Below are 16,161 nucleotides of genomic sequence, written 5' to 3'. Positions count from 1 at the left end.
GCTTCAGAATGCTGAAAAAGGTATCCCCATTAGATCTATCTGGTTTGTCCTGAACTTGCCATTTGCAAGCAGTCCTTACCTTTGTTGGAGGAAATATTATACTTGGTTATGCTTATTCCTCAGGTTTTCTTTTTGGTGCCAATCCTGGAACTAAGCAATTCCATGATCTACCAAGCTGACTGTTAGTAAACCCGTGCCCTTGGCCTAGGATGAATATGTGGAATTTTTATGTCTCAACCTCTAAGCTGTTAATATCGTAAAAATTTTCTATTTCTCATAGGATAACCTGAACTTTCAATATTTTCAATTTCTCATCTCATGAAATATATGTTACCAATTCTTCGGCTTTGCAATTAAATATTTGAGATTATTATAATATATAATAGTAAGCTAACTCAGAAATATCAACCATAATAAATGGAAAATGTATTAAGAGAATGAAATAAAATGTATATATAAGTCTCTTATATTTATTTTCTTGCTTGGTATAAGAAAGAAACAATAATACATCTCCGCTTCAATTTAGAATTAATTTAGGCTCAAAAACCTTAGTGACCGAATAATATTATCAAGTATTTTATAGTAACTAATTTTACTTCTAGTGGAATAAGGACCAGTAGTTCTTATTGTTTTTCGAGTGTGTCAGAAAAAGAAAAAGACTACTATATAGAGAAAATAATGGTATAATTCTTAACATTAACTAAATGTAGAGAATACACACATATACATGTGTCCGTGTGTATGTGTATGTTTATAGCTGTTGGACAATAAGAATTCAGCACGAAGTTTGCAACATCCACTAGTACAGTGGAAGACAGCTTCATTGGATGAATTTTGAAAGCTAACATGCGGAGACGAAAGATGAATTACCAAAACTAATTCCTCGAGCTGCTAGCAGAGCCTCGCCATTGTTTTCCATCGCCATTCTTTCGGGCCCACCGACCTCATTGCCAGCGGCAACTCATAGTCCTAGGGCTCGGACAACCCCTTTATTACCTCCTGAAATTCCCCTTGCCTCCATTAGCAATGTTCCTATCTTTTTTATCATTCGTAGTTTGAGGTCTACAGTTAGTTGTAGTGATAATTGTGCTCAATCTATGCCGCGCCAACCTTAATTCCGGTAAGTAAAAACTTCCTCATTTAATCAAATTTTTTCTTATATCTATTAACTGTTTTTATTTTCTAATTTTTCATATTATTTCTTGAAAACTACTTGAATTCCCCTGCTATCACAAAGTACAATAACCTTAACTCGAAATTTTATTCTATATTTCGTGTGTCCCTTTGATATATGATAGAATTAATAAGGTGTTATTCAACTTTTTATTTAATAAAATTTTTTATTGTCGTTTATTTCAATATTTTTTATTAAGTTGTTTACATTTCGCAATTTAATGTTTACTACATAAACGTTGAGATTAAGAATTAGAACCTTAATTTCGGTTAGTAAAAACTTCCTCGTTTAATCAAATTTCTTCTTATATCCATCAACTGTTTTCCTTTTCCAAGTTTTCATATTATTTCTTGAAAACTACTTGCATTCTTCTGCTATCACAAAGTGCAATAACCTTAACTCGAAATTTTGTTTTACATTTCGTGTGTACCTTTGATATATAATAAAATTAATAAGGTGTTATTCAACCTTTTATTTAATAAAATTTTCTATTGACGTTTATTTTAATATTTTTTATTAAACTGTTCACATTTCGTAATTTAATGTTTGCTACATAAACGTTGAGATTAAAAATTAATTAATATTTTATTTATTATTATATTAATATTTTTATTCTTCAGCAGTTTTATTTTGGTAACTTATTAATGTTGGAATACTCGATCCCCTTTCCTTATAAGAAAGAAAATAAAACTACTGACATTTACTTTTATAGAAAATAGGATAAAGTTTCCGAAAGTCTTCTTGTCTCTCCCAAATCCCATTCTTACTTGCGAGTTAATTACTTTAATTTCCTAAAATAACCCTATCCCACGCAAGTAATCCTCTTTAACCAAAAAAAAAAAGAAAAAAAAAGAGCTTCATAACAAAACAAGGTAGAAAGTCCTCTCTTTTCACCGTTCAATTTTAGTTTTACGCCCCCTCCAAAAAAAAAAAAAAAGAAAATCCTGTAAAAGTCTAGGGTTTTCCTAAATAACGCTTCCTCCTAGATCCTACTCTTTGAAAATAAATAAGAAATCTATTTTTTTCCCTTGTAATTCAAGGCTCTTTGGGTTATTGATTTCTCTTCGACTTTTAGGCGATCAGTTTTGAATTTGGTCTTTGCTTCATTACAAAGTTTGCTTCATCTTCTCTTTTCCTTTTTGAAGTTTAGTCGAGTTGGTTTCGGTCCGCAATAACGTGATGGCTACGACGGGGGAGGAAGAGGTGGAGTACGAGAGTGATCCAGAGGAGGTGAAGCGTTCGCTGGGGATGCGGAGGAGAGAGGCGGCGAGTGACGATGAGGAAGGTGAAAGGGAAGAGGTTAATAACACTGAGGGGAAGATGGATCGGAAGGCTGCGATTCGGTCCGATGAATCCGATGGTCAGGGCGGTGCTGCAGATTATGATGATGACGAAGAAGAAGAATCAGACTTGGAAGGAGACGAAGTAGTAGAAGAAGAAGTATATGATGAAGAGGAGGAAGAAATTGATGAAGAGGAGATGGAGGAAGCAAGGAAAGGAGAGTTGCAAGTGAATGTGGAGAAAACTGGAGAAGATGTAAAAGACGCACCGGTGGTTGATGAGAGTAGGAATGTGGATGACGGAGTGGACATTAATAATAATCATGTAGGAGAGGAAAATGAAGAAGAAAAGAAGGAAAATGAGCCATTTGCTGTGCCGACTGCTGGGGCGTTTTATATGCACGATGATAGATTCCGAGACAATGTTGGCGGTCGTCATAGGTCTCCATTCTTTTTCTTTAGCTTTTCTGGGTCTAAATTGCCATCTTAACTAATAACATGACTAACTTATAAAAAGTAACTTTCAATTGTCAACATACTCTTTCTTATACTGGCAATGCCATTACAACTACATGCAATTTTAATAACTATGGTCCAAATCTTTATTTATATCCACATTTTTCATTGATATGTGTGCAAAGACGTACGTTATTTATAGCTTGTGCATATTTTGTGAAGATTAGCAGTATAATCCAACTGTTGAACCGAATTACTTCTTTGTTTCCATTGCTTGATTTCTGGTCTTAATTTGATCTTTTTGCGGTTCGATAGTCACTATTGTACTTAGGTTTTTTTCTTTATACTCTTAGGTTTGCATTGCCATGTCCTTGCTCTGCCTTTTCCGTTAAAGCTTTTACAAATGTTTCTAAGTCGTGTATCAACTTGATATGTCCATTTTAGGCGAACACATGGTGGAAGAAAATTGTGGGAATCTAAAGATGATAGGAAATGGGGACATGACAAATTTGAGGAGATGACATTGCAAGAAAAGCATTATGAAGACGTAAGGGTTTTGTACATATTCAACTTGCAGGATAAGTGTTCATTTCCTTTCCTAATATCATTTGATCCTTTCCTTTTTCCCACTGAGATTATTTTTTTCTTTCACATTCAGGGAAGATCTTCTAGAGGTAGATATCGAGCTCGGAGTAAAAATACGGATCCAGATAGTGGTTATCCTAGGGGAAGTAGGACCAAAGCATTGGGGAAAAGTAATAATCAGACCCATGCTTCTAAGGCATTAAGAGGGAGAGGACCTAGGAGGTATGAACCTAGTATGAGAAAGAGCAGTCAGGCAACTCCAACACTAAACAAATCGTGAGTATTCATATGCACATTTGTTTTGTTGAATTTTCTATCTCTTCCTACCATGATTAAGCCTGCATGACATTGAATTAGTTTAAATCTTTTAGTACCGGGAAGCCTCTTGAGAGAACTTCACAAACCAATTCAATTAGAGCTCCACAAACAAATGCAGGCACTGCATCAGCTTCTGCTAGGAAACATATTGTTGAATCGAGCTTGAGTTCTGCTTCTCCACCCTTTTATCCTTCAGGGTCTTCCAGCAAAGACATTACTTTAGCTCAGAAGAAGGACGTGCTAGCTGGAAACCTAAGCAGGAAGCTTCACCTTTCTGTTACGGATGAGAATTTTTCTGTGTCACAATCCGATTCATTACAAGGGAAGAATGTACTCGATTCTCTCAGCATGGCAAAGCTTTATATAGATGATTCCAGCACGTCAACTTCTGTGAAGCCTTTAACCAACATGCAGATGCTACCTTCAGGACCTTCATTGGGTAATACTGGTCAACCCTCTCAGTCCAGGGTACAGGGTAGAGGTGTAGCTATTCCAGGACCGAAGGCCTATCATCCTGCTCCACATCATAACCAATTAAACAGAGTTTCTCCACCAACGCAGGTGAATTCTGTTCAGGGAAATCCTGTTCATGGCAGGGCTATCTCTTCTGTACAAGCAGCTGCTCAGCAGTTGGGCCAGCATCCTGGTATTGGGTCTCAAGCTTCCTCTCCTCCAAAGACAGCTGTGTCAGTCAGTTCCTATGAATCTGGAGAGGTTGAATCGTCAGAAACAAGTAAATCCAAGGGTGCATTGGTGAGCAAGGGAAAAAGCAGTGCTCAAGGAGCTGGAAAGGGTTCTTTTCTATATGGTGGAGCTCAGATTATGGGAGCTACTGGGAGTATTGCTGTTAACCATGGTGATCAAAACTTTCCTGCCTTTTTGCCTGGTAAAGCTTTTTATGTGTTTAGTTCTTTAATAGTTTATCTAGATAGCAGCATGTACCAGAAAAAGTAAAATGTAGAAGGGGAAATCAGCTTGCCTGGAACCGTGCATTGTAAATACTGGGCCCAATTTTGTATGGATCTAGTTTTCATCTGAGTATGGATAAGACATCAGATGGAGTTTTGATTCCTGGCAAGGAGTTGGTTTTAATTGGGATATGCTCTTTTCTTTTTCCAGGGTTGGCTAGAGATTGGAGCTTGTTTGAGTTTATTTGTCTTTGAAATACTATTAAGGAATAGCTTTTGTTTACTGGGTTGCTTATATTCAGTTCTATTATTTTATATCTTCTCTTCAATATTTCTGTTCTTTCCTAATTCCTGGTATTTAGCTTTTTCTAAGCTCAATTTTTTGATGCTTTTATCCCCTGAATGATCGACATGCAGTTATGCAATTTGGGGGTCAGCACCCTGGTAGCCTTGGTGTTCCTGCTGTTGGCATGGCATTCCCTGGATATGTTGCCCAGCCGCAACTTGGAAGGGGAAATTCTGAAATGACATGGTACAGTAATTCTTTTCCCTGTAGAACACCCCCCACACACCAAAAATGAAAAAAGAACTACGTCTGCTTTCCGGTGAGAAATGAGGGTCATCTTGGTTAGTTCATTAACTGCCAAATTGATTTTCTTTTGAGAGAAGTCACCTTTTAATAATGCAAAATAAGCTCGGTTATGAGCCATCTTTTAAGGCTCCCCATTCGTTTCCAGATAATCCTTTTGTGGCTAATCTCATTTGCTATAGATTTTGACAGTAGTGAAAGGTTTAGGATTGCTTAGAGCTTGGGCATTTAATTGGCTACCATTGCAATGCTAAATGCCTCAATTGATCGCTTATCCTTATTATTTTATTCTGATTAATTTATATGTTGAAGCCAAAAAGATTAATGAGTTTCATGTTCTTGTTTAGGCTGCCAGTATTGACAGGTGCTGCTGGGGCTCTAGGGGCAACATATTGTCCACCTTATATTGCAGTTGATGGGTCTTATCATGCTTGTCCATCGGGACAGATATCTTCAACTGGATCCTCAAGGTTTGTGGCATTACTCAACCTGCTTGTTTTTAATAGCATTGGTTCCCATTGATTTCCTTCTTCCCAAACGGGGGAGGGAAATATTAACTTCCAATTATCTTGGAAACTGGAAGCATGCAATATTTTGCCTCTTTGTTGTCAGATTTGAAGGTTAAGATCTGGTTGGAATGTTTTTGCAAGAAACCCTTTAATCAGCATTAAAACATGATTAAGTTCAGCTGTGTGTTTTAGCTATATGCATTCTTCTGTTTATGCAAACAAACATGGCTGTGTCTTCATTTTTGTAGAATCCCAATCACTATATTTGCTGCGACACGTGAGACCTTTTGGAAGATGATTGTATAATTGGTTTATATAGAAGATAGAACTATTTGCTTTTCACATAGATTACTTTAAAACAGAAAATAATTATTGAAGGATGTTTTAAAACTGTACTTATTAGTTTTGAAGTTCTTGTTAATTTATTTTTGATAGCGCGTTGCTGCCTCTCTTTGTTTTGCAATGTTTTCATCTGTAGATTGTTTGATGGTCAAAGCTGTGCACTCTTTGTGCACTCTTAAAGATAGATGTTCTGCAATTTACATTACACCTGCAGGTGTGTGTGTGTGAGAGAGAGAGAGAGAGGAGGGTGGCAAAAAGTACATGAAATATGAGATTACATACATTGTTACTGGTTTTGTTCTATGCTATTTACTAGTTAAACAGTTGCTCATTATCACTGCTTGCTGATTGTTTATTAATATTTAATTACCCTTTGCAGTAAAGAAAATACTTCTAACAAGCCAAATAACGAATGGAAGCCTTCCCAGAGAACTGGTAAGCAATGATCTTGCTGTTATTGGTGGACTTCTGAACTTTGGTAGTTAAATAAAGTTTTTCCTGTGCAGAGCATAGTGATGAATTTGGGCAACGACAAAATAACCCAAATAAACAGCCTCGCAGGCAAGTTGAAAATCTTAACTTCTTTTCTCTGGAGGGTTGGAATTTTTTTTCTTCACTCTGCTTCTGTTAAGCCTCTCGAATTGTTTTGTTATTAATATCCATGCAGATATTCAGAAATGAGCTTTAGCAAGTGATTCGCTTATTGAAGATGGAGCCCGTCCAAATAAAATTGATGAAGGTTAATTTTTCAAAAGTTTTCATTGCCTTTGTGGATGGTTGGAATTTCTTATTGTGAATTACTTGGTGGTGCAGGCCTTCCTTTCAGGCCCTTTGTGTTCCCCAGCTTTTGACCTGGACCACTTTGGGCTGCAACTTGTTCCAGGATAGTGTAGGTAAATCATTGTTTCATCCCTAGTTAAATGTTTTGCTTATTCTGATTGGGATCTAAAATCTTATGTTCTTTAGAAGTAAGTTATTACTCATTAGCCCTTATTATTTGATGTTCAAAAGATAAAAATAGAAACAAAAATAAGTAACTACGTAATTAACTTGTCTGCACTTCCCCCCCCCTTCCAGTAAGAGATGAAGATTTCTTTTGTCACTGTGGCACATAAGGATTAGGCATCATCTGTGCAGTTTTAATGTTGGTAACATTTCAGAGACTGTGGCATTGATTTAACATGGCCCTGTTGGTATTTCATCTGTGTTGAATTTTTTTTTCTGGCATTTGTGCTTAAATGAGTTCCGATCCGTTCATTATGCGCAGTACTTATTCCCTCCCACTAATTGGAGGTATCATTTTTCTTTCATTCTGTAACTTAAGTCTCTTTCTCGTGCTTCCAATTTTGTTCTGGCAGTTATATATGACAAACGCCTGCTCATGCTGCAGTCAGTTCAAGTATGGTAGTGTGGCTTGACGGGTGGCATTCGCTTTGTTTAAATGTGCGGTATGAATATAGATATTAGAGAAAAATAATCTTCTTTTTCTCTCAGTCTGACTTCCACTGTAAAATTTCCTAAAACTGCTATATTATAATTTCTGGCAGGTTTTTCTTGTGGCTCGGTTTTCTAATGAAGCTTCTGAGAGGTTTTAGGCGGGCTTCTTTATAAGAAGTATGAACAAGAATGATTGTGCAGCTGCTGTTTGCTTGATGAACCTTAGTTTTATTGTTATTATTTCCTTCTTTTTTATTTGCACAGATGGTGTTATTATTTCTCTTTGGTGAGCACGCTTGCCTGGTTTTGAGAGTACGTGATCAATGTTTGAGATTTTGAAGGCTGATACATTGCACAGTTTGATTCTGCTCTTGTTCAGTGGATTCCTTTAATTTTATCAGTGCAAATCATTTTGAAGTTGGAAGATCTTTTTTTCTTTATTTCTTTTTTACCTTAATACAACGGAGGTTATATTTGTAGATAGTGGAAGAGATTGTTGAGATCAAATCCTTAAGAACCGGAGTTTTAAGAATGTTTTGGTACGTGGTAGGCAGAAATTAGTAAAAGAAGTTGTGCCTGAGGTAATATAGTTGAACAGCTAGCTTTGCATTTTTTGATATTTTTATCCATTGAATTGAAAAATGATTTTACATTATACTTAATGTCATCTTTCTCTTTCTTTATTATTTTATTTTTTAAATGGATAAATGATCTAGTGGGACCCAGAGTTTGGTGAGCCTTCATCAATCAAAGCATTTGCAAATCTTCTTAAATAAACCTAACGGCCTTAATTATTAATTTAATCCACCGACAGCTCATTGTGCAATTATTCACACAAACTACAACTATTCTACGGCTTCTTCCAACAGCTGCCCATCATAACTTTTACCACCATCCGATTTATATATACGTCATCTCGTGGAGAGATCGAACGATCCGCAAAACAATTGAGCTTTACAAATTTATCGTACTGTTATTTATACAAACTCCCTTCCCATCCTTCAAATATTTTGTTCTAAGATCCCCTTTCGCTCGTGTTCTATAGCACGTGCGATCCGTTTCAAGAAAAAACCTTCAGACGGTTCTCTCTCTCTCTTAAACCTCCCATATTTCTCGGTACGCAATATTTATTTAATTTTTTTTTTTACTTTTTTGAACTCTGTTTCTCCCGTTCTTTGCAACTTTATTGCTTAGTGTAAGCTTCGAAGTTAGATCAATCAATAATGGAGATCAGATATGACATAATGTAGTGATAACTTCATTTTCAGTCTACTCTTTTAGTGTAAGTTAAACTCTAGTTGCTTTTTTACGTTTCATTTTTAGATAGATATATTTCTTAAATATATGTGATCTCAAGTTTCAGTGCTCTGCTTTTACTGCTCTAAGTTCCTGTAACTGTTAAAAGTTTGATTCTAGCTTTGGTTGTCGACTGCTAAGTTAGAAACGCAAAGATGCATTGGTTGTCGAGAAAATATAAGAAAAGAGAATGTGGTATGTAATGAAATTGAAGACCTTTTCTTTTACTTTTTTTTCTTAAAATATGTTTGGTTGCTGAGAAAGTAAATGGAATGAGGGGAAAAAGGATCTGCGCTTATTAAGAGTTATTGAATCTAGCTTTTCATTTGCAATATTCTGATTGGTCCTAAGAAACTGTTACTCAGTGAGTGCAAATAGAAAGTTGGAAATAATTTCTCTCTACACATTGTTTGGTAGGAAATAGATTAATCGATTTTTCTTTTAGGATGTTTTAATGTTCCATGAACTTTGAAGAATGTGAATTGCTTCTTGATCAGTTTCTTGATATTTATTGCCTTGATGTTTTAGATACTGAGTTACAAACAGAGGTATTTGATTTTTATCCTTTGATTTAGTTCTTAGTGCAAATTTTGATTGATTTCTAGGAAAGTGTAAGTAAAGTTCAGGCTTTTTTAGAACATTACGATATTTTTTAAAATATTTAACTTGGTTCTTTATCCGATGATCGTTTCATATACTTTTTATTTTTAACATTGGTAACTTCCACGAATTTATATTCTTTTATCTTTTACTTTTCTTGCTTTAGATGTTGAAGCTGTTGTTCGAAGAACATCAGACCTGAATTTTGTTCATTGATGTAGGTTTGGAGTTTAGAAACCTGTATAAGATACTTGTGAGCATTTTGGAGCTACAGGAACGGACAGAGACCTTTTATAAATTTAATCTTTATCTTTTCTTCACCTATGCCAACTTTGTGTGTGTGTGTCTCTGCATATATTTTCTACTTCTATTTCTTTAATTTTTGCATTAGATATGAATCTGTTACCCAAAGAACATCAAATTTTTATTTTCTTCGTTAATGTAGGTTTGGAGTTCAGAAACCTGTAGAACACGGTAATTGTAAGCATTGTGGAGCTAGAAGAACAGACACAGATCGTTAATTGCTCTTTGTTTTTGGTATTCACTAAGATAAGAAGAATGTTGATTTAGGTTGTCAGAAGTAGCTATATCCCTCAGCTAATGGAGGAAAGTGTCAGCAAGGTACCACCGTCACTAAGGCTAGGGAGCTTTAAGTCCAGTCTTTCTGGAAGATCTACTCCAAAGAGTTCTCCTACATTTCGGCGACTGCATTCAAGCCGAACTCCAAGAAGAGAAGCAAGAAGTGGAGCTGGTGGCATTCAATGGTTTAGGAGCAATCGATTAGTTTATTGGTTGCTTTTGATTACTCTTTGGGCTTACCTTGGATTTTATGTACAATCCAGGTGGGCTCATGGTCATAAAAAGGAGGAATTTTTGGGCTTCACTGGTGATCCAAGAAATAAACTTTTGGATGCTGAAAAGAATGCACGACGAGATTTGCTTGCTGATGACAGTTTCGTAGCAGTGAATAATGGAACTAATAAAACTCAGGTGTCTAGTGATAGAAAGCTTGATGTGATTTTGGCCAAGAAAGGGAATGAAGTCTCATTAAGGAAGAAAAGGAGTAAAAGAGCAAGGCGTAGTTTGCACAAGATGCGTGGTAAACCGAAGGCAAAAATGAACAATGAAATTAGTGACTCCGAGGGTCAAGAACAGGAAATTCTACATACAAATTCTACTTACAGATTGCTTGTTGGTCCATTTGGATCAGTGGAGGACAGAGTTCTGGAGTGGAGTCCTGAAAAGCGGTCTGGAACATGTGATAGGAAGGGGCATTTTGCACGCCTTGTTTGGTCCAGAAGATTAGTGTTGGTATTTCATGAACTCTCAATGACTGGGGCTCCGATTTCAATGATGGAGTTGGCAACAGAGCTCTTGAGCTGTGGAGCCACTGTATCTGCTGTTGTTCTGAGTAAGAAAGGAGGACTTACGTCCGAGCTTGCAAGGAGAAGGATCAAAGTGCTTGAAGACAGAGCAGACCTTAGCTTCAAAACTGCCATGAAGGCAGACCTTGTGATTGCAGGGTCAGCAGTCTGTGCATCATGGATAGGTGAGAAATTTATAGGAGATTTTTTTTCTTAAGTTATTGCTTATGCAGATATGAAGAGCAACCGTGATCTGATGTAAGGTTGCAGCATCTCGAGTTTTGAGTCATCGTGCTTTGCTTAAATGTGATGTGTTGGTTTCAGATCAATATATTGCACATTTTCCTGCTGGAGGAAGTCAAATTGCTTGGTGGATCATGGAAAATAGGAGAGAATACTTTGATCGGTCAAAGCTTGTTCTACACCGGGTGAAAATGCTTATTTTCTTATCTGAATTGCAGAGTAAACAGTGGCTTACCTGGTGTCAAGAAGAAAATATTAAGCTGAGATCTCAGCCTGCTCTTGTTCCACTTGCTGTTAGTGATGAGCTGGCTTTTGTAGCTGGCATTCCTTGTTCTTTAAATACTCCATCTTCCAGCCCAGAAAAGATGCTAGAAAAAAGGCAGTTGTTGCGTGATGCAGTAAGAAAAGAGATGGGTTTGAAAGATAATGATATGCTTGTGATGTCCCTAAGTAGCATAAATGCTGGAAAGGGCCAGCTCTTCCTTCTTGAGGCAGCACACCTCTTCATTGATCAGTATCCTTTGCAAACTGGTTCTGAAGTTAAAAAATCATTAGATATCAGGCAAGATCATTCCACCTTGGGTGTAAAGCATCATTTAAGAGGTTTGGTTTTGAAGTCGAGCAATGGTGATTTATCTTCTAGAGATTTGCGGACCAGAAACAGTCACAGAAGGAAGATGCTGTTTGATAGCCAAGGAACAGAAGAACAAGCTCTTAAAGTTCTTATTGGTTCTGTTGGGTCTAAGAGCAATAAGATATCTTATGTTAAAGAAATTCTTAGATTTTTGTCTCTGCATGCAAAGTTGTCAGAGTCTGTACTCTGGACTCCTACAACTACACATGTTGCTTCTCTATATTCATCAGCAGATGTTTACGTCATGAACTCCCAGGTGACAGATCATCTATGGTTTTTGATTAAATTAGCATAGATGTGCTCTTATTTCTTCTACATTTTATTGCTGATCCTTTTTAGTTTTCTTACATTTCAGATGGAATATTTTGCATATAATCAATCCTTTCATCTGATTAACTATATCTTCCATATAATTAATGTCTTTGCTAGTATTATTCCATATGATTGAAGCAGAAAATTAGCACTTATTTACTCTTCCATAGATTCATTTTTTGCCTCATCTGATCAATACATTGCTGAAATTATCCCATTTTACAGTTAGTGGTAGAGTTTGTGCTCATAGTGCATATAAATTGTTTTGATATCGTGTTGTTTCCATGTGCAACTGTATGGCAAACTTTTTGAATGAAGGAAAAAAGAAAGTTGTATTGCTACTGCTATGCTGTTGATTAATACAACACACGAAATTGCAGAAAAGAGATATGGCCATAAAAGTAGCAGTATTTTGTCTTATTGTTAGCAGGTTATAAGTTTAGACTCAATCCTCTCTTTCCCTCGTACCAAAGTTCACAGATAAAATTACAAGGTTCAATTTCTTGTACATTCAAAAATTTCAAAAGCCTTGAAAGTGTACACAGAACTACTGGTGTGAAATCTCTTCTGCTTTTGAGCAGTGAGTTGTCACCAACATTATGATTTGGATTTTTCAGGAACTTTTCGATCTTCTCATAGCCTTTGGTGTAGACTTCAACATTATGATAGGCCTATGGCAGTACTTTGTTTCATTTTTTATGGTGGTGATTAGTTACTTGATTACAGTCCTGAATGATTTAAAACTAGAAACTAGACCCAAAATCTCTCTCACATCTAAATGGAAGTGTGATATTTTTCTTTGTGTTAAAACTTTATGATATTATTTTCAAACTTCCTTTTGGTGTTCTCTTTTTAAACTCTTGAACCATTTGGACCGACAAAAAAAACTCTTGAACCATTTGGGCAGTGCTTAATGTGGACTTCTTTCCAAGTATTTTCAAGCAAAAAAGGTCTCTATCTGATGCTAATGGTTTCAATGACTGATAGTCAACTTACTAGAACTTCGATAAGGAACACCTTACCAAGCATATGTTGACCTGGTTTAAACATTTTTGCATGAGGAGTTGAAATAAACTTAACGAGGGAATTTCATCATCTGGTGCTAGAAGCACATATTATGGTTGTTTGGTGGGTCATGCCTTATCAAAACATTACTGGTCTTGGATTCCATGTAGCACTTAAGTTTCTTATATTATTTCTGGTTGTCATTGTTTCATGTTTTTGTTACGGAGATGAGAAATCTATGTGATTTCAACAGATTGATTTTCTTCATGGAAACAACATATAGGATATTGGCAAGATTAAAACCTATAACTCTGGTTAATTATGAATCTCAATTCACATTCTAATTACATTCAACCTAGTTAGCACTTATTTATCAAATTTTAGGTTTCTTTTCGATTAAAGGGAAACATGTAATGATGTCTACATTCTGTTTACAGGGACTAGGAGAAACATTTGGGAGAGTGACTGTTGAAGCAATGGCATTTGGTCTTCCGGTAAGAAATCATTTGTTTATGCCTGCATGTGACAGCTTTTGTTGGATATTATATTAAGGTTGTACTAGTGAGTGATAACTTCTTCTCTATTACTTCCCTGCTACGTATTAATCACAGATTCAATGATTCTAGTGGTTGCATGTCCTAGTACGTGAAGTTCCATTCTAATTGCTTTCATCCTATTCTTCCTTATAACTGCGCTTTGGAAAGTCCAACGTATGATATTTGTTGAGTTTCATGTGTCCATACATCATGCAAATTTTATCTGTGCATGTATTTCCAAGCTTAATGGAATGCGTATGGAGTATTTAGAATGTGTTATATCAGTTTGACCACATGAATATGAACTAAGCTAACTCTAGACAATTATACGAAGGTATCTCATAAATGATATTTTCCATATCGAGATTAAATAAACTTTTTTACTTGTAAGTAACATTGACTTGAATAAATAATTGGCAAAGGTAAATAATGTATATTTAGAAACTTTTTTGGTCATGGAAGCTAGATAATTATCACTTAAAGTTCAAGGTGATTCAAAATTTGGGTTTATTGCATAAAAAGATAGATGCTCGACTTTCTTGTTATATTGACAATTGATTTTCTTTACTTCTATATACGTGTATATATGAACTGGGCACAGGTGTTAGGGACTGATGCTGGAGGCACAAAAGAGATAGTTGATCACAATGTGACAGGGCTTTTGCACCCTATGGGTCACCCAGGGACCCAAGTTCTTGCTGAAAATCTCCGGTTTTTGCTCAAAAATCCATCTGCAAGGAAACAAATGGGGATGGAAGGAAGAAAGAAGGTAGAAAGAAATTATCTAAAGAAGCACATGTACAAGAGATTTGTAGAGGTTCTGACCAGGTGTATGAGAAGCCGATAGCATCCTATTGTGTCTATTTTAGGTGCACCACTCTCATTCTTTTATTTATTTTCATTTCTTAGGAACTTTTCTATCAGTCATCAGCAACCCCCTGTCATTTGTCGTACAATTTCTTTAGCTATTTCTTTTTTCTGTCAGGAGATGTGATATTGCCTTTTAATTCAGTTTAAAAGACTTTAAAAGCACATAGAAACAATTTTCAACTTTGTAATCTCTCCAATAGTAAACTCCTTTAAAAATATATTTATATTTTGGTCGGAATATACATACTTGTATGCATATCATATACATAGCTTGTTGGAGATCTACTTAACATGTGTTGTGGTACTATAATAAATTGAAAATTTATCAAATTCTCTTCGGAAGATCAAAATCACGACATGGTTTGATCGAAAAAAAATTATAGTTGATTAATCGAATATTATTTATGTCATTTATCCAATAGAATTTTACTTGTTTAAATTATACATAAATGAGTAATTTTGATGTTAATAGTTTATTTAGTTCTACCATTCTTTTTTTATATTATTGTTTAAATTTTTATTTAGGTGTTACGAGTCAATCGAACATTAGTTCAGTTGAACTAGTACTTTATTTGTTTTTTTTTACATTTTAATATTTTTACATATAAGTTTTCACTCTCATATATTGCATGTGTTATTATTAATGTTAAATCATTCATTTTAATTTATTGTATGTTATTTTTTAATGTATAATTATATTTTGATTGTGCGATTTTTACATACATACTAGCAACAGAACTCTCTTAAAAACAAGTCACATCCTCGTAGGAAGAGTGATGGTTATGTCATTAAATTTATTTTTGGTTGGAACTAGGATATCTATTGCCAGTAGCAGTAATTAATTTTTTCATTGCGGGTACTATTTGAAAAGGAAGGAGGTAAATAATTGACCATAAAATTTGCTCAATTTCCTTAAGCAATGATCTAACCTCCAACCTTATAGGTAATAGATAAGGTGAGCAACCACCGCATCATACTTTTATCAAAATTATGAGCATTTGATTTAGACTAACTTGTTTTTTTGCCAAAGTTTGGACTAAAATTAAGGGATAAATCTCAAATTTATAGATGAAAGTATGATTGTGTGTAATTGTATACATGAACTTTGATTTTGTACAATTTTATACATAAAATTTTGTTTTGATCCATTTCTTGTAAATTATTAACACAATTATTGATAAAACATCATTTTATATTTATATATTTCATAGATAATTAATTATATTTATCTAATATAAAAATAAATTAATGTATTTATTCTTTAAATGTGCATGATTAAATCAAAATTATAGTTTCAAGTATATATTTGAACCACAATTAGAGTTTCACATGTATAATTGCTTCAAATTAAAATTCATATATACAGTTGCACATTAAATTAAAATCCATATATAACTTTGAGATTTAAGCCCTAGAGAAAATATGATAGATCAATTTCTATGAGTTGTAACATGCTACATTGAATTAGTCTAATAATATTCTCAAAAAATTGATCTAATAATAATCTATTTTTAATTTACATTATTCAAAAATTTACATTATTTTAATTATTATTTTACTTTTTTAAATCATAATAGTGCGGTTCCATTTAAATTTAAACAATAATATTTTTAATCCAATCAATTCAATTTAAATTTTACTTTATGGATTTGATATATTTATACAAAAATTACATTATTTTTAGAAAATGAAATGATTCAAAA

General features: G+C 34.7%; 2 protein-coding genes across 10 annotated transcripts; both read left to right on the top strand.

Annotated features, from left to right (window-relative positions):
- Positions 1-1,881: 1,881 nt before the first annotated feature.
- On the top strand, positions 1,882-8,022 carry LOC107944310 (protein MLN51 homolog). Of its 4 annotated transcripts, XM_016878134.2 has the most exons (13): positions 1,882-2,895; positions 3,355-3,457; positions 3,569-3,771; positions 3,867-4,699; positions 5,139-5,253; positions 5,658-5,780; positions 6,541-6,596; positions 6,668-6,722; positions 6,829-6,900; positions 6,975-7,054; positions 7,520-7,609; positions 7,709-7,775; positions 7,863-8,022. In XM_016878134.2, exons 1-9 carry the CDS (start codon positions 2,354-2,356, stop codon positions 6,854-6,856), a joined length of 2,058 nt encoding a protein of 685 aa, XP_016733623.1. In that variant the 5' UTR covers positions 1,882-2,353; the 3' UTR covers positions 6,857-6,900; positions 6,975-7,054; positions 7,520-7,609; positions 7,709-7,775; positions 7,863-8,022. The 4 variants fall into 4 exon arrangements, with proteins under 4 accessions (XP_016733623.1, XP_040969383.1, XP_016733622.1 ...); XM_041113449.1 differs by having other exon boundaries at positions 6,975-7,050; positions 7,709-8,022; XM_016878133.2 differs by having other exon boundaries at positions 7,520-7,604; positions 7,709-8,022.
- A 472-nt stretch (positions 8,023-8,494) lies between these two features.
- Positions 8,495-14,698, top strand: LOC107944312 (uncharacterized). Of its 6 annotated transcripts, none has more exons than XM_041113443.1 (6): positions 8,496-8,714; positions 9,716-9,832; positions 9,940-11,043; positions 11,183-11,991; positions 13,490-13,546; positions 14,190-14,698. In XM_041113443.1, the coding sequence occupies exons 3-6, from the start codon at positions 10,095-10,097 to the stop codon at positions 14,433-14,435; spliced, it is 2,061 nt and encodes a 686-aa protein (XP_040969377.1). In that variant the 5' UTR covers positions 8,496-8,714; positions 9,716-9,832; positions 9,940-10,094; the 3' UTR covers positions 14,436-14,698. The 6 variants fall into 6 exon arrangements, with proteins under 6 accessions (XP_040969378.1, XP_040969377.1, XP_040969379.1 ...); XM_041113448.1 differs by lacking the exon at positions 8,496-8,714 and adding an exon at positions 8,732-8,880 and having other exon boundaries at positions 9,716-9,830; XM_041113447.1 differs by lacking the exon at positions 8,496-8,714 and adding an exon at positions 8,732-8,880 and having other exon boundaries at positions 9,716-9,834.
- The last annotated feature ends 1,463 nt before the right edge of the window (positions 14,699-16,161 follow it).

The sequence above is a fragment of the Gossypium hirsutum genome, chromosome A05 (assembly GCF_007990345.1).
Source record: "Gossypium hirsutum isolate 1008001.06 chromosome A05, Gossypium_hirsutum_v2.1, whole genome shotgun sequence".
Taxonomy (NCBI): Eukaryota; Viridiplantae; Streptophyta; class Magnoliopsida; order Malvales; family Malvaceae; genus Gossypium; species Gossypium hirsutum.
Note: the sequence above shows the minus strand (reverse complement) of the source record. Positions and strands in the feature narration are given on the sequence as shown.